Source organism: Citrus sinensis, chromosome 2 (genome assembly GCF_022201045.2).
Source record: "Citrus sinensis cultivar Valencia sweet orange chromosome 2, DVS_A1.0, whole genome shotgun sequence".
Taxonomy (NCBI): Eukaryota; Viridiplantae; Streptophyta; class Magnoliopsida; order Sapindales; family Rutaceae; genus Citrus; species Citrus sinensis.
The window spans coordinates 2247418-2265411 of record NC_068557.1 but is presented as its reverse complement, the minus strand read 5'-3'; the positions used below and the strand labels follow the sequence as shown (position 1 = coordinate 2265411).

Below are 17994 nucleotides of genomic sequence, written 5' to 3'. Positions count from 1 at the left end.
GATCGATCATTCTAATTTTTAAGCAGAACTTTTTGTCAATGGACAAACACCTCACACAGCTTGTCAGAGGCATTATTATGATGTAAAATTGTAATGGTATATCTTGAATTATTGGTAGAATAGTGAATAACTATTTGGAGCAATAAAAACAAATAAGACAGATGAGAAAATGGCTAAAATTATATAAGTGACCCAAAATTTTTTGCTATTTTCAAGAAATCCCCAATCTGAATGGACCAGAGGGAGGCAAGTTAGAAATACATTTCCTTCATAGACAATAACAACGATGAGTGGATGACATCAAGCCACGTTGGTATCAATATTGAAATAAAGGTGCAATTATTCAGCCAATGAGCCTTAGTACACATCAAGATATATAAAAGTCAAGATTTAATTGTTAGTGGGGTCAAATTGCCCCCACACTCTGAATGTAGGTAGATCCACGCCCGACCCTGAGTCAAGTATATTTTGCCACATATACACTGAATGTCGGCAGGAAAAATCTTCCACTTTAGTTTAAAATTTTCACTTAAAAATTATTTATGTTAATAAAGTTCGTAAAGGAAATGAGTTTAATTAATGAATATTATAGGAGAAATTAAAGGAAACGAGTTTAATTAAAGAATATTATAGGAGAAATTCTATTGTTTGGTTTTTAATAAATTAATTAATAGGTTTAAAAAAATTAATATACATCAAAATATTATTAGTTGGTGGTGGTTCCACATCGGACTAAGACGTGGCACCTTACTTGTGAGATTAAGACAATCGGCTTAGACTATTTAAATATGTTTGAAGCTTAGATGGCACCGCTTCAATTTGCATTAATGAATGTCATTCTTTATCCTAATTACTACCGTAATTGATAACATGCAATTGAAATAACTAATATTAGCACTTGGCTATAAATGAACTAAAGGCCGTGCAATTGAATCCTTACTTGATCACTTCATTCCTTTATTTTGCTAACACGTCTGTTTATAAGATTAACAGGTGCCAGCTATTCCATTACAAATTCTCCCCTTCATCATACATTTTGTTAAAATTCATTCTGAAACACTAAAACTAAATAATCGAATATGGCTTTGCGGGTCGATGATGCCAGCAGCAATGAGACTGCAATTATCACTTGTTTAGTTTCTGTGCTTGCCGTGGTTTATTTCGCATGGAATGTGAACAAATCAAGGAAAGCAAATGCTAAACTTCCACCAGGACCTCGCGGCTTGCCTGCAGTCGGATACCTCCCATTTCTCGGAACTACTGACTTGCACAAGAAATTCACGGAATTATGTGGAGTTTACGGTCCGATCTTCAAGCTCTGGCTCGGAAATAAATTATGTGTCGTGGTGAGCTCACCTTCCCTAGTTAAACAAGTGGTTCGTGATCAAGATACAACGTTCGCAGACCGTGACCCGCCGATCGCTGGGCTAGTGGCCACCTTTGGTGGCAATGATATTGCATGGTCCAATTACGGTCCCGAATGGAGTAAGTTGCGCAAATTTTTTGTGGGCAAGATGATGAGTAACGCAAGCCTTGATGCTTGTTATGCTCTAAGAAAACAAGAGGTTAAAAATACTATCAGGGATTTGTATAACAACGACAACAAAATTGGTAAGCCCATTGACATTGGTGAATTGTCAATTTCAACCTTGGTATGTGTTATTCAGAACATACTGTGGGGTGAAGCGCTTGAAATAAGAGAGGAAGGGATCACTAATCTTGGGGCTGAGCTAAAATTTAAGCTGGCAGAACTCATGGTCCTAATGGGAACACCGAATATTTCGGACGTCTTTCCAGTGCTTTCATGGTTTGATATACAAGGTATAGAGAGGAAAGCAAAGAAGATTTCTCTCTGGTTTGAAAATATTATAAATTCTACTGTTGAAAAGTATAGAAGCAAGGACTTTATTGTTGAAGGCAAAGAAAGAGCAGGGAAAAAGTTTGAAGGATCAAGGAACAAGAACTTCTTGCAGCTACTATTGGAGCTTCAAGAAAATGAAGACGGTTCTTCCTCAATTAGCATGAACAAATTTAAGGGCGTGCTCGTGGTATGTTAAGCAACTAGCCACGAACAGTTATACAAGCACAGTTGTATATTTGCATGAATGACGCTTTTCAACTTTTTTTAATTTTTTAAATTAAAGCTTTATTGTAATCTTTTGAACAGGATATAATTACGGGTGGAACCGACACCACAACTACGATGGTGGAATGGACAATGGCAGAGTTGATGCAGCATCCACAAGTAATGAAGAAAGTTCAGGAAGAATTAGCTCAAGTTGTGGGCATGGACAGTTGTGTTGAAGAATTTCATTTGCCTAAATTGAAATATTTAGATGCTGTGGTGAAAGAAACATTTCGTCTGCATCCTGCATTGCCTTTATTAGTACCACGCAGAGCAAGCGAGAGTGGCAGCATTGGTGGCTATACCATTCCCAAAGATACAACTCTTATGTTGAATGTTTGGGCTATCCACAGGGACCCTCAACTTTGGGATAATCCCTTAGAATTTCGACCCGAGAGGTTTCTGAATGTTGGTGTCGAGAGTAAGTTCGATTACTCAGGTAACAATTTTCAGTACTTGCCATTTGGTTCTGGTAGAAGAATGTGTGCTGGGATTCCTCTAGCTGAGAGGATGCTGATGTTTGTTTTGGCTTCGTTATTGCACTCATTTGAGTGGGAATTGCCAGCTGGCACAAAGCTAAACTTATCTGAAAATTTTGGGATTGTCATTAAGAAAAAAGAGCCTTTGATTGCTATTCCAACACCAAGACTATCCAATTCAGAGCTCTACCATTAAGACAAAATGATTGTGATGATTTTGTGAGTATCGGAAGATTTATATGTTATTTCAAGTTCAATCGTAATATAATATTTTAATAAAAGTCCTCCGTTGCTATTTTTTTTTTCAACGGCATAATCTGTCATCATGCTTGTGTTTGGAGCTACTTTGAAATAATTATTTTTGAATTACAATTTATAAATATTTACATTTTAAAATTTTATGAGAGTCTAAATCTATACACGTCCAATAAAAAATTCCCTAAAAGTTTTATGATTCAAAATTCTATTAAAATATAGATGAAACTTTTATACCTACTAATTTTTTGGTTTATTCTACGAGTTTAAAGAGGAGATATTTCTAGAGCTAGCAAAAAGAGTTACCTAATTGTTTCGCGTTATGTCATTTTTTTTATTGTGTTAAATTTAATTTGACTCAAATATGACCCATTTAATAATCGTGTCAAAATATTGAAACTTGAACTTGACACGGAAAATAACTGGGTGACCGGACAAAACCATTTAATAATTAGGTAACCATGTCACTTAATACGACATAACCCAATAACTCGTTTAATACATATTTAATATAATTTACATTATACATTGTACACCCTTTTGTCATAAATTACACTATTTTATATTTCCAAATAATATTATATATTGATATTATAAAAAAATATCAATAATCTCAAAATTTGTACACCTCCTAACTTTTAAAAAGAAATAAAAAACTAATTAATTAATGTTTATTTGATTCATTAATATATTATAATCCTACATGTGTTTTATTTGTTATTTTTTTATTTAAAAAGATAGGAGGGTGGATGAAACTCAAATAAATTTTTAGCCTATCCTGATCTTTCAAGTTTCTTATTTAGGAGGCCAGCTAAAAAAAATTACATGAAAGCTACTCCATCAATTTAACAAATTTTATTTATTTAATTAATGAAGGTGTAGAAAATAAAAGTATCTGCAAGCACATTGCAATAGTGAAAGCAATGTACCAGTGTTGTTGGAACATAACTGAACCCTGGTTACCTATCACATATTTCAAGTTTTAACATTGGTAGTTCACGGATCGGTTTCTACTTCCACGAACAATTATTGAAGGAAATGAGTTTTCTTTTTTTTAATGAATATTTATAGACCCCGATTAAATATTCGAATATATAATAAAAGAGAGACTGACATAGAAATGGGAAAGATATTTGGAGGAGGCAAAAAAAAAAAAAATGCAACACAGAATTAGATCAGCAACACAAGTAACTAATTGATCTATACATCATAATCCTATTTGTATCTTCTTCCTTCTTCTAATTTACACATAAATTTATTAGATAAAACATATTTTAATACTTGGTCAAAAGTGGTGGATATAGAAAAGGGTAATTTTCAGTTTCATCCCCTGAGCTTTGAGGTCCCTTCAATTTGATAGATTGTATGAGGGTATCTCCATTTTGCACTCCTACCGTTCGTATATTGTTTAGTATAAGGTTAGTATATGAGAATAAATAAGTAATTGCATGCTAAATTATTAAATATCAAAATAATTTTGAATTTTTACACTCTGCAAACTGGAACCTGTTGAAAGATTGTGGTGCCCGCTAGCTAATAACCAAAAATCAAACGACACCCATTTTGAAGAAACCCTAAGACAAAATCAAACGACACCCATTTCAAGCTTATTAACTAGAGAGATTTCGAAGAAACCCTAAGTCAAAATCAAACGACACCCATTTCTCATTCCACTCTCCTCGAACTCGAATCCCTCTTACAATCAAATGATCCAGACACCCTTTACCGATTCACCGATCAACTCTCCTCCAAAAAAAAACTCTCTTTATCCTCTCTCATTCCTCCAATTTCTTGCGCCATGGATGCGGGCCCCACCAATCTCTCCCTCTTGGCCTCCAAAATTTACCTTTCATTGCTTCTCTCCCCGAACTCCCCTGTCTTCACTTTGTTCACTCCCATGGCGTTCCTCTCCCTTCGCCGCTCCCTCAAGAGTTTTAAGCGCGTGTCTGATAGCGGGTCCCACTCTAGTGTTAACCACAAAGGAAAAGGTGGTGGCAGGCGGGTTCAGCGGGTGAATGAATTTAACGAGGATGAGAGGAGGGTGGATTTGATGCTAGGAGTTTGTGTTTGGTTGTTGAGAAGTTGGAATTTGTTGTGGAGTTGGTTTATTTGAATAGATTTCTAGATTGTTTGAAGTCTTTGATACAGACTGTTGTTGAGATTCTGGTTTCTTTGCTTGAATTGGGAGGTTATGAGAAATTGAATGTTTGTGTTCAGGGATTTTGATTAAGTTGTTGAGGGGGGAGCATGGTGATGTGATGAGTACAACTGCATAGGTTTTGAAGTCATTAGTGCCATTGATTTTGATGGGCAAATGTCAAGCGAGGAGTTTTGCATTAGGATTTTTGATGAATGGAGTGATGGGTGTGGCTAAAGAGAGCGACGGGGTCAAGAAGGCAGTTGTGAATTTGCCGAAGTACTTGGTGAACAAGGCCCTGCAGAAGGCTGAGCTGAGGGGATTAGCTGTGGAGGCAATTATGGAGATTGTTAAAGCAATGGAGCTTGAGGATCAAATGCGGTTTGTTGAATATACTGTTAAGCTGACTAAAGGGAAGGCTAATCTTAGGCTAGTTGCAGTTGATCTGATATTAATGCTAATGACGTCGATGAGAGATCCATTGAATCTCTCTATGTTTACGACATTCAGTTTCGTTAATAAGCTTTAAAAAAAAAAAACCGGCTCCAGTTGGTTATTGAAATAGTTTTATTGATGCAAGGGTGTTTTTAGTCATTTAATCAGTCAATTAACAGTCAAATAAATGTTATACTAACGGTAGGGGTGTAAAGTGGAGATACACTCATACAATCTATCAAAGTGAAAGGACCCCAAACCTCAGGGGGAGGAAACCGAAAATTACCCTTCAAGATAAGTTGGTAAGAATATCCTTGACTCTTGTAAGACATATAGAAATCACATGGCTAAAGAACTTTTGAGGTGGCCGCCGCTAGCAAGGCAAGTATCATGCAGAAGAATTTAACTGTCCCATTTTTTCCTCTTTCTCTGCATGCGGTAAGCTTTACGTCTCTGCCGCCACCGCCTACTAGCGAACATAAGTAAATTTCTTTCTGCACCGTCAGAATTATGTAAGCAGACCCCACGGCATCAATGCAATGCGACGGACGATTGAGTCGTTGTCACGCTTAATTTTTTCACGTGTGCTGTCTTTACCTAATTCACTCTTTATTGTATTGTGATCGGATGCCAGCTATGGCCAGCAAGATTTGATATTATAACTCAAGGCCATATGTGTTTGTTCTGCAGAAGTAAATTGCATGCGATTTATTGAAACGCGTTGGTCCAGGTTTAAAAAATTTCACAACTCAGATTATATTGAAGATGTCATTATTTGTTCTATTTTAATTCATGGCAACCAAACGCTCATTCTCATTCATTTTGAGAATATTAAAAGTTCAAATTCCGAACGCCACTCGCCCGATTCCGTGATTTATATTGCACGATGATATTTTATAAAAGAAATAAAAATTATTTTTGCGTATCGTGAAGATTTCATCTCAATCTTTGTGTAAATCTATCACAATTTTATGAAGTATAACCAGAATGAGCAGTGTATTATTCAGATATTTAAAAAAAAAAATCTTTATATTAATTATTAGAGACGAATGTAATCCATTTTTGAATGAAAATTCATATGAAAAGAAGCATTGTACCTCATGTTCATTATCAAATAACGTAATGACTAGGATACAATGTAAATCTAAACAAAACAAAAATATAATAGTACCCTTTGTGGAAAATGTTAAATAGTTACGCAAACATATAAATATATATTGACGATATATAAATTTATATCGGGATCAAACCCGATAAACCAAACCCTGCCTCGGCCGATACATTATCTTAGCAAGCCCTAAGCGGCTTCCCGCATAGACATTTATTGTAAGCAAACGACGAAGCTTCAAGATGATCAAACGGTGAACCATCCGGAATCCTCCCGCAAAGATAGTTATGACTGAAATCTAAGTGCCCGATATACGACGCAGCCGACAAAGTTCTCGGAATCGACCCGCTCAATTTGTTATATGCTAAATCAATTGCTGTAAAATATGATCTCGGTCCGAAAACATCCGGTATTTTTCCTTCGAGCATGTTTCTACTGAGATTTAAATTGCTGATCCCAGAGTTCATTAAACTCGCCGGTATGGGACCCGATAACTTGTTAAAATCAAGATTAAGAGTTGCCAATACCGCCATTTTCCCCAGCGAAGCCGGTATCATACCCGATATTTGGTTCATCGACAAGTCCAAATCGGCAAGACGATAAATCATCGAAATGGAACTTGGGATTGTTCCCGAAATCTGATTCCGAGACAGCAAAGCCCGGCTCATCATTCGGAGTCGCCCGACACTTCCCGGAATCGGGCCCGAAATTCTGTTGTTACGCAAGTCAAGATGCATCAAGCTGGAAAGATTAGCAATGGAAGGGGGAATCGCACCCGATATGTTGTTATCGGCGATATTTAAGACAGCGAGTCTGTGAAGCCGGCCAATATCTCGGGGAATGTCGCCCGATAACTTATTTCCGATTAAATCAAGAATGCGGAGAAAAGGAATTGAAGAAATGCAACGTGGGATTTCCCCGGTGATGCCTTTCCAGTCGGCGAGCGTTAAACTGGAGAGACGCGTGAGTTTACACACAGCGGGTGAGATATACCCGGTCATGTACCCGGTTCGGTGGGCCCGCTGGAATATCGGGTCCTCAGACTCGCCACGTAGGTTAATGTCAGCGACCCGGTGAGTTTCCTGGTCACAGCTAACACCGTACCAGTTGTGGCAACAGTCGTTGCCCGTCCAGGAGTTGAAGATGCCCAAGTAAGGCTCGTGGAGGGCAGCTTTGAAGGCTAAGAGTGCTGCCCGCTCTGACGGCGGGCAGCAGTTAACGACGGAAGAACTAACGGCGAGGAAGATTAGAAGAAGCTGTGCAGTGTAAAACGAGACACAGCCACCCATGTTGGTTTTTGCTTGATCCGAAACGATGAGTTTTGGGTTTACGTTGGGAAGTGAAGTGGATTGAGTTTTGAGCATGGGCATGGAAAGAGAATATATTGTTATTTATAATTTTATATAGCGGTGATCATTTTGTGACTATTGTGCCCCTGACAAGGATTCTAATCGTGTGCACGCCACGTGTCACCCAATTTTATTTTATTTTCCTTTTTTTTTTTGGGGTACAAAAATTGCAATGACAATATTTCTTACTTTTTGGCCTTTGCAAATGATAAACTTGCATACGATTGGTGAAAATATATATACAACCAATGCGGTCCAATGGTAACTCATTGCAAGAAAAAGATGTTCAATTTTCATGTGTATAGAAGAAGAATTTTCCATAATTTTGAATCCAAACTCGATTTATTTTGAATCCACATATTCAAATTGTGCTTAAAACATATATGATTCCAGCACGATCTAGATGTATTCCTGATTAATTACGTTTTTTTTTTGTCTAAAATATAAATAGATATGAATTTAACTGAAGTTTGAAGAGACTTGAATGGAAATGTCATAATGGAATTATTTTTTTTAACATCTAAATAAAAAAATTTAAAAATTGGTAGTTTGATATAAATATATTTTTAAGTTATGCATATATTTGTTCGTCACAGTTAATAAATTTAATAAGTTGATTAATTTGATAGCATTAAAAGTAATACTATCATTATTTCTTGATTTAATTTTGTAATAAAAAATGTAATTATAACATCAACTTTTATTATAAAGTCAACGCTATTTTTTTAGTTTTAATTTATCACAATAGATATAATCTGATTTGTTCAAATTTCATTATAAGATTATTAACACACACAGACATATATTTAAAGCAAACATCACGATCAATTATTTTCAAGTCATAGGCACATAAATTACATCAAGGTCGATCACTTTATAAAACATTCGGACCATTAGTTTCAATGAAATCCTATGAGTGTGAGAGTTGCAATGATTTTTTTTCATCTATCATTTTCTTACCATTTGTGCGAAATGGAAATTGGAAGTGAGACCACCAATAATTGAAGAAGAACAACTCAATATGGATAAGTTTCAAGTGAGGGATGCGAGTACCAAACAAAGAGTTTTAATTGATTTGGGTAAACGAAGCATCATGGCTCTATTATATATATGGGATGTTGAAAGACGCGGCAATTTCAGGTCCATTAATCATTAATATGACAGTATAATTTTTTTAATATTTATGGTTCTTTGCAGGATGAATGTCTGCAAGACTGCAAATATATAAATTCAATTAAAGATATCTTTGAAAACCCGCAATTAAAAATATTTCTGTTTACAAAAATAATGCAATATCACAAGGATTGGTTATTAATTGTACAATTTAAGAAAGGAATCATTAATTTTTGGCATAGAAAGTTTACAAAAAAAAAAATTCACTTTACTGACATTTAAATTACATGTCTTATAAATCGAATTAAAATTTCGACAACATAATACATTAATTTTTAGCATCTAACATCATTGTATAGCAGTCCCTGAGAACACTCGGCTGACTATAAAAATGATTTACGTCTGCAGTCAATCGAGTTCAAGTAATTATACAAATAATGAATAGTATTTAGTAAATGAGGTCAAAAAATAATTGTATAATGTTAAATTCAAACTTTACGACAGATGAATGTCTTCAACGCAGAATAGAATAACTCATTATATGTCCTTCTTAATTCATTATTGCACTAGTAAGATATACGTAGTGCCAAAACATGAATCTTTTGCAAATCAAAATTTTTTTGTCCATAAATTCGGACAAATAATTGAGGGCATGTTCAATGCAAATAGCAAAGCATATGCAATGTCAATATATATATATATATATAGGGTCCAGTGAATGTCAGCATCGTTCTTGATTGACCCATGAGGGGATGAATCCTTGTCTCCTCAATAGGAATCATCAACGTGCTACCTAGGAAGTAGTCTATTATAATTAATGCAGCCGCAGCAATGGATCTCATGAACGAGTAATCTCCACCGTTCGTTTGCCTCATCATCACACTGCAGATTATAGAAACTGGCTCCATTCAAGATGAAGATGATCATGTTTGTGGGTCATTGATATTATTGAAGAAGATCTTGTATGAATCACAAGCCATCGGTCGTTTGGTCATTTTATGTGGATCTTAAAGAAGATAAAACTCCATGCAAATGCAAAACAGATTTACATTTTACAGATTTCTAGAGAAGATATTATTCATCATCAAGTGTTTCTTGATGAGAAAACGAAAAATATTTTGTATATATACTATCTAGTGTAATAGATAATTATCAAATACAGTCATAACTCACCAGTACTTTAATTTTTGTGTACAATTTTGCAGTAATAAAAGTATAATTTTGAGTAATTTAATAATGTTTAGCTGCAAAATAATGTTATATTGCTCGAAACAATTATTGTAACGCCACAAATTCCCATACATATTAAATTATGGAAATTGGGCTTTCATTGAGAATTATGGGTGGCCAATAACCCTTATTTAGAAAGGGGTACTAATGATTTGTGAGTAACTTCCTTCTTCACGTGCTCCGCACGTGTTAGATTTGGGGTGTTACAATTATATTGCACATGTCTTTTGTACCCAATAAAGTGAGGACGTCTGTTATCTGCAAGAGCAAAGAAACTAAATAAAAGAAACAAATTTCCACTTGATTATGGTTGTGATATCTTGAAAGTTCATCATAATAATAATTGAAACTTTTTGCGTGGCTCGAATTCAAAACTCATCCATATCAAGATCTGAATATGAAATAGGAAAAGGGTCCATGCTCTTTTGGTTTTCACTTTATTGCATGGTAATAAAACGAAAAAAAAAATTATATTTTTCTTTAATATATGTGTTCTTTTTCTATTCTTTTTTGAGATGGTGATTTTGATGTAATTTGGGTTTTGTGTTTAGGAGAAAAAAAAAATGATTCATGCCCTAGTTGTTTTATTAGAAAATTTCTTATTCGGCCATTTCTATTATAGTTATTAATTAAATCTTGACATTTGATTTTCAATCTAGTGATCATACAACAAATAATTCAGTAGCCCAATTGTTTCCCTTCATTTGATGACCAATTTTGGGAACAAATTCGCAATGATTATTTATTTATTTCTTAATTATTGAGCAAGAAACTATAATTTGCAAGGGGCAGTATCCGACAAGGCAATGGCAATAATGCTACAAGAAGCTTATCCACAAGATTCTGGATCTCACTTTGAAAAACAAGAAATAAAATAAATAAAGACATACAAGACATTAAAAAAGAAATTAACAGATCGTTTCCGTTGAGATTTAGCAGAGGATCTCAAACAACTCTAGCTAGCTTGTAATGTAATAATAAGAGATCCCTTGATATGTGAAACTAGCTGCCCTGAAAATAGTTAGTGATATCAGAAACAAAAAAAAAAAATTTGAAAAATCGAAGAGTCTTAAGAAACATTGTCTCTTGAAAAGGCAAGTTAATAAAAAATATTTAATTTGATTTCTTTTTTCTGCTAAGATTTTGCAGCAGATCTGCCAATTAGCTGGCATACAAAAAGGGTTAAAAAAAACCTAAACATACTTAACGAGAAATTAAGAATCAATCATACCCTTTTTGTTAATTGTCACATGCGTTATTGGTACTAAAATAATGTTGCACATGTGCAACATGACTGTCCCAGCAAATACGTCCACAGGAGAAAAGGTTTCATAATTTTCTTCTTGGTTTGAAATAATTCACCCAAAATAATAATAATAATAATAATAATTCACCCAAAAAAAACTTATTATTAACCATAACTTCAAAAGAAAAGAAAAGAAAGAGCGTTGTTTATAAAACCATCATGTTAAGGGGAAAAAATGATAAAGAAGAAGAAATTATTAGACGGATATTTATTTACATGCAGTTTTTCATCTTTTTTTTTTTTTTTTTTGGGTTTATGCTTTACTCGAGTCAATTAGAAATTGTCAATCTTTGGTCAAAACCAAACAGACTTCCCAATACCCATATCAAAATAGAAAATATTAAAACATGAAGAAATTTAAATAAAAATTACCGAAGAGATACCACATCATAGTTTAGCATGTCAAAGTTTCACGCAGGTAAATCATTTATCCAACATTGAAATTAATTAATCAAAGGAAGCAACCATTTGTGTGCAACAGTTGTATGGCATTAGCATAAAATCAGAGACAAAATATTTGAACTTATTTTAAAAATTCTGCCAAGATCTTGTGTGCATTTGGGTTCTTTCTGGGGCAGTCAACAACCAAACTTCTTGGGTTGACCCAAAAAATAAGTCTCATGAAACTGAGCCAAGAACTTGGGATTACGCATTATTTTTACATATACATGTGCAGCTTCCATAAGACATGCCACTTAACATGCGATGCCATTGCCTGTTTTTGTTTTTGTGCTCTTCCTGGTCTCGCTGATAGCATCTTCAAGTCACCTAATGTTTATCTTATTGTCTATTGTTTAATATTAGGTGTATGATTTTCTTCTAAAAGTAAAGAGATTTCAAATATAAGATTTCGTTCAAATTATGATATTAGGTTGGTTTCATTTTAAATTAAATTAGACTCATTTTAATCGTTTAATAGCTAATACGGTAAAAAAATGCACCCACTTAAATTTTTTATTCTCTCAACTTCAATTTCTTTATCATTTTTCTAACCAAAAAGCAGTTGTTTTGTGTTTAGAACAATTTTTTTGTCAGCGATTTTTTGTATCAAAAGGGGTGACAAGCTATCATTAAAACTGTAAGGACATACATGGCAAAAATCATAAACATTAGGGTGAAAGTGGCAATCTTCCATGAATTTATATCTACACAATTTAACAACCTACAGTACGTACTCACTTTAACAACAATATATATTAATTGGTACATCATCTCCCACACTGCTAATCTTGGGTGGGAATAAAGAAAAAGACTAGAATTTTTCTTCAACCTAACAACAAGCACTTTACTTTGGACCATTGTCAGCAGTTAGCACCTAGAAAATTTGTAAAACTGCAACCTATATTACTCGTCTGGCCAAGTCTGTGGCAATTCGTGTCAATCCAGAGACAAGCAGCTAAACTCACACTACCGAGGAAGTCGACTATCCAGCAAATGCGTTGTAGGCACGTTATGAAACTGTGTTGGCGCAACATTATGAAACATTGTTGGTAACACTTGTAACGGCGTTTGCACAAAATTATGTAGCTGTGTTGGCCTCATGTCAGACAGCTCCTGCCACAAGGAAATGAAATGTTATAGGAAATGCATGCCATCAACAATGTGAACAGAAAGTTGATGCAAACAAAGTGAAACACAAGTTACAAACATGAGATAAATGAACAGGAATGAATTCCGTGACTGAAACCCGAAGCCAAATTGAGTTTGAACTCTCCAGAACATTAGCGTTAATTCTAAGTTACAGCTAGACACAACCAAAGGTAGTTTACCATGCACTTAATCAATAAGAACAAACTGCCTAAATCAAAGATCAACCACCACCGCAAAGTCAGTGCTCAAGCTTTAACAGCATGGCTTCAACTGCATAACTCCAGCATAATACCATAATTCTAACTACCATGAGATGCAAACAGGGCAATATAAGAACTAAGAGTAATGGCTATATGCAGAACCAAAGTGTATCTCACTGGATGAATTAAATAAAAACCAACAAGAACTAACGAGTCAACTTCAAACTCATCATTTTCCAGAAACAAAAAATGAACCCATATGGTAAAGAGCCGGCTGCCATAGAATAGGTTCTAGGTGAAACATTGCAGAATTTATTATAATTAAATAACCTATTTTTAACTATAAATAAAACAAACTACTGCATCAGCAGCAACAAATCGGCATAAGTAACAATCTGACAACTACCTAATAGCATGTGACATATTTTATGAACATAAGCACAAAACAATGATCACCAGGAGGCTGAACTCAGACATAGTTCATTTGCACAGCCCACTTCTATCTATGGTCTCAAAGTCTTCATTTAGATAAGCAGACAACCTTGGATGCAATCTATACAAACATAAAGCATTATAGTCAACCAATTAGATGTTGTATCACATAATTTCAGTGGAAGCAACAAATTCAGGTAAAATTCCATGCTATAGGATGTAAGGTTCCAACCACGCTAAGGTTATAGTCTTCTATTTCAGATCTAAGATTATGCCAGGATAAGAACTAATCTCCTAATTTAAAGTAGCTTAGAGATGAGAGTGAGACAAACCATTTGGTGGCAGCCATCTTGAGTCCTGACATTCCAGGTAAGTTGTTGAGTTGCCTGCTGCATAAGTCGAATCAAGTTTCAATGAATTTTTTTCTTGAGCCACAAAACAGCATTATAACAGCAAAATAACTAAAAAACTGCAACATTAACTATCTAGATCTCTACTAACCTTTCCTTTTTTAGCAGTGTTACTTACATTACTCCCCTTCCCCCTTCCAGTATCAGCTCTGCTAGAATTACCATTGGTGTTGACCACTAAAGGATAGGGAACCTTGTCTTTAGATGTATTACCAAATTGATTTTCTTCCTCGGTGGCACATACAGAAAGAACATCTGAGGTGATAGGCCTGGCATTGCTTTCGACAGAAATATTCAGACTTGCACATTGCTTCAAAGCTTCTTGGATAGCAGACAGTGCCATGCTATAACTCTCTTGTGAGATAGACCCTTCTTCACCCAATATAATGGCACGCCGGCATAGATCATTGTACCGACGTACCTTAGACTGCATCTCATCTAGTCTTTCACTAATGACATGCCTGCTCTTAGCAGCATTTGTCCATCTTTGCAATATGTATTTAGATGGGATGCTGAAAACACCAGACATCTGCAGAACAATGATAGCATGTCTACAGAGATAACCTTTATACTCAAATGAACGACATGAACAATATATGTCCAATTTTGACTCATTCCATTCCACCATAAAATTCTGATTATCTTCAAAGTCTTTAACTTCGTACGTTGTAGTCGTTTCAAATTCATTTTCCTTTTTAAGATGACAAGCAGCGGCTCCCAAAACCTCAACTTGGAACTTCTTGAAAATTTCATGTGTGTACACTAGTGACATTTGCTTTTCAAACGGTGATGGAGATTTCAACTCTGGTGTTTCATGCCATGCATCAAAATCTGCTTTGGCTTCCTCTTCATACCTGTCTTCAAGAATCACTCGGTATTGCTCTATAAACTCTCTCAATGATGTTTCTCCACGCACATATTTGTCAAACAAAGAGTTTAAACTCTCAGAACGTGAAGGCGTAGACAATGCAGCAAAAGATATGCCTCTCATGAATGTAGGAACCCAATGTTTACGATCTTCGTACAACAATTGAATCCATTGTACCTCTCTAAGATGAAACTTTTCAACTAATTTCCACCACCTCTTTTCAAATTGCTCCTCAGTCCATGACCTATATATACACTTATAAAATTTTTCCATAAAATTGTCGTGCCACGGGCTTAGATACTCAAGATGCCTAGGAATCATTTCCAATACATTCCACAAACTGAAACAATGGCGCGTCTCTGGAAAAACTGCTGCAACAGCTGCTTTAATGGCACTATTTTGATCAGTGAGTATCACTTGTGGAGCTCGCTCTCCCATTGCTAAAAACCATGTTTGCAGTAACCAAACAAAAGTATAAACTGTTTCATCTGCAATTAATGCACAACCAAGCAATGTGGGCTGAATATGATGGTTAACTCCAACAAAAAGAACCAATGAAATTTTGTACTTGTTTGTGAAATACGTCGAGTCAAAGGAAACTACATCACCGAAGTTGGTGTAATCTTCCATGCCTTTGGCATCCACCCAAAACACATTTCTCAACCGATGCTCTTCATTCAAATCAAATGCATAGAAGAATTTTGGATTTTCTTCTTGCATCTGCATAAAATATTCTAGCAATACTTGAGAATCTGCAGGGTCTAAAACCAAGCTTCGCCCTTTATCATGCTGATTTCTCATATAAGTCTCCAAACAATCAACATTTTGATAAGCATTGAAGAGTTTAGATACTGCAGCTAGGTTCTTCCTCCTCCTTATCCTAACATCATTCTTCAGTGGATCAACATTTCGGTGACTACGAAAGAAATGTACCTGAGCAGGTAAAAGCTCGTGATTGTGCTCCTTTACAAAGCTGTAAATAAACCACTTTCCATTTTGCCTTCTCTTCACATGCATGCTTGCCTTACATCCAATTTTTGGAGATGGCCGTGGATTTATGGCATCATCAGATTGTTGCTTGTTCCCATATCTTATGCATGAAAATTTTGCATCAATGAATTCCTTTGATGCCCTAGACCGGCGACTGCTCAATTTAGCAGTACCAAATCCCATAGATTTAGCATATTCTTTATAAAATGAATAAGCAGCCTCATGAGACTCGAATTCCATATCATCACGAGGCTCCAAAATGGTGTTGCTAGTGATGTCATAGGAATCCATCCTTACAGTGGGTATAGTCGAATCTAGTTTTAATCAAAATGCACTTTTCCAAGTTTTGCTCACATTGGTCTTATGTCTTTCATGTGACATCACATAGATAGTTCTTCAGAGTCTCCTGTGGGGATGATTTTATTCTTTCTACAAAGGGATCCCATGAAGGTACCTAAAAGAAAGAAATAATTGTAACTACTAATCAAAATCAACAAAAAAGAATTCAAATTTTCTGATTTTAAACAGACATTTGTACCACAAAATCTACAAATATCTTAAAATTAACAAAAATAGGAATGCGGTTAATGGTAAGGATTCACCACCTGAACATGTTAATCAATTGAATACAATACAATAGTCCCACTAATCAATTGTTATACAGAAAACCGAAAACTTTTAGCTAAAACTACTAGACAAAAGAAATATTGATCACATGGACAGCAAAGAATCTTTTAAATGGTTTCGGGGATAAAAGTTTAAGCAATGGATTAAAAAAATGCTTCTTTATCCCAATGGCTATATTCTAGCAACAACCATCGACCTCCAAACTACGTTATCATTCGCGTTTCCAAGACAATAACACATTCATATTAAATAGCAACCATCCCGCTAGCAGTAAACTAACATGAAGTAAGCATTATCACCGATTGCTCCTTTTCAAAACTACATTTCAATTCAGCGTACCACAAAACAAATACAATCCTTGTTTTTGGAGATTTTAGAATTAACCTGTTATCAGCTCTCATAACATCTACCAGGCAATTCGACTTTCAATTCCTGACCATTTACTAAGTTCCATCACTTCGATAGTGATTCTGTTGACCATATCCAACACTTCAACCACGTAGTGTTCAGATTTCCATACCGCTAGCCTCACTTTGAAACTTCAATTCTATACTCAAGTCTTACTTCCTTTTATCCTTTACCCACTTCAAGTTTTGCCCCAAAAATAGTGAAAATTACAAACTTTTCATATTAAAATTAACTAACGACACGATTGTCAGTGCCACTATTAACTCTTTGACTAAAACCTTTGTCCTCATGTTAACACAATTCGATTATTGACAGCCTGACATGATTGATCCCAAATAAGCATAATTCAAAAAATATATATATAGTAAACTAATTAAGGTAGAAAGTTTCCAAACAAAATTAAATGAGCTAAAACCAAAAAAAAAAAAAAAAATGTACCTGTAAATTGGCCGAAAACCATCAAAACAAAAACGAACCAATTGAGGGTTTTGAATTCAAGGCATAAATTTTCAAGCTTTGAAGAGAGTTTTAGACAGAGACGGGATTGGTGTCGGGTCAGGGTTTGGTCCGCGAAGAAGAAGAACGGGGGCTTTGATCGGTTTTTTGGGGACTGGCTTTGTTCTTTGAGAGAGGGCCACGCGTCTTGTGGTCGTGACACGTTTCCAGCTGGAGGGTGTTTTGGGTATATGAGGGGAAGAGTGGAGGCTTGTTTCGGTAGCACAATTGAGAGTGAAAATGCAAGTAGGCAAAGTTTAAGCTCTGCCAATGAAAAAAAAAATGAAATTTGGGCATTTGGCAGTTTAATAATTATTTTGTTTCTTTTGGGGGTGGTATATTTTAATTGAATTGGTGTTCCTTAAATAAAATATAGCAAAGCTGAAAAACATAAATATAAAATACAAACAGAATAAATTTTCCTAAAATTCTTCAAT

The 17994-nt window shown here is 35.1% G+C and overlaps 3 protein-coding genes across 4 annotated transcripts; 1 reads left to right on the top strand and 2 right to left on the bottom strand.

The window, feature by feature from the left end:
- The first annotated feature begins 839 nt into the window (after nt 1-839).
- LOC102626475 (flavonoid 3'-monooxygenase-like) lies at nt 840-2912 on the top strand. The gene is made up of 2 exons (XM_052432136.1): nt 840-2048; nt 2168-2912. Exons 1-2 carry the CDS (start codon nt 1080-1082, stop codon nt 2798-2800), a joined length of 1602 nt encoding a protein of 533 aa, XP_052288096.1. The 5' UTR covers nt 840-1079; the 3' UTR covers nt 2801-2912.
- A 3713-nt stretch (nt 2913-6625) lies between these two features.
- Nucleotides 6626-7922, bottom strand: LOC102626175 (DNA damage-repair/toleration protein DRT100-like). The gene has a single exon (XM_006493603.4). It carries the CDS (start codon nt 7907-7909, stop codon nt 6719-6721), a length of 1191 nt encoding a protein of 396 aa, XP_006493666.2. The 5' UTR covers nt 7910-7922; the 3' UTR covers nt 6626-6718.
- Nucleotides 7923-12652: 4730 nt separating this feature from the next.
- On the bottom strand, nt 12653-17794 carry LOC102625704 (protein FAR1-RELATED SEQUENCE 4). 2 transcript variants are annotated; one of them, XM_006493602.4, is made up of 4 exons: nt 17501-17794; nt 14261-16481; nt 14092-14145; nt 12653-13091 (listed from the first exon to the last, which is right to left on the bottom strand). In XM_006493602.4, the coding sequence occupies exons 2-4, from the start codon at nt 16316-16318 to the stop codon at nt 12945-12947; spliced, it is 2259 nt and encodes a 752-aa protein (XP_006493665.1). In that variant the 5' UTR covers nt 16319-16481; nt 17501-17794; the 3' UTR covers nt 12653-12944. The 2 variants fall into 2 exon arrangements, with proteins under 2 accessions (XP_006493665.1, XP_006493664.1); XM_006493601.4 differs by having other exon boundaries at nt 14092-14148; nt 17501-17790.
- Nucleotides 17795-17994: the final 200 nt, after the last annotated feature.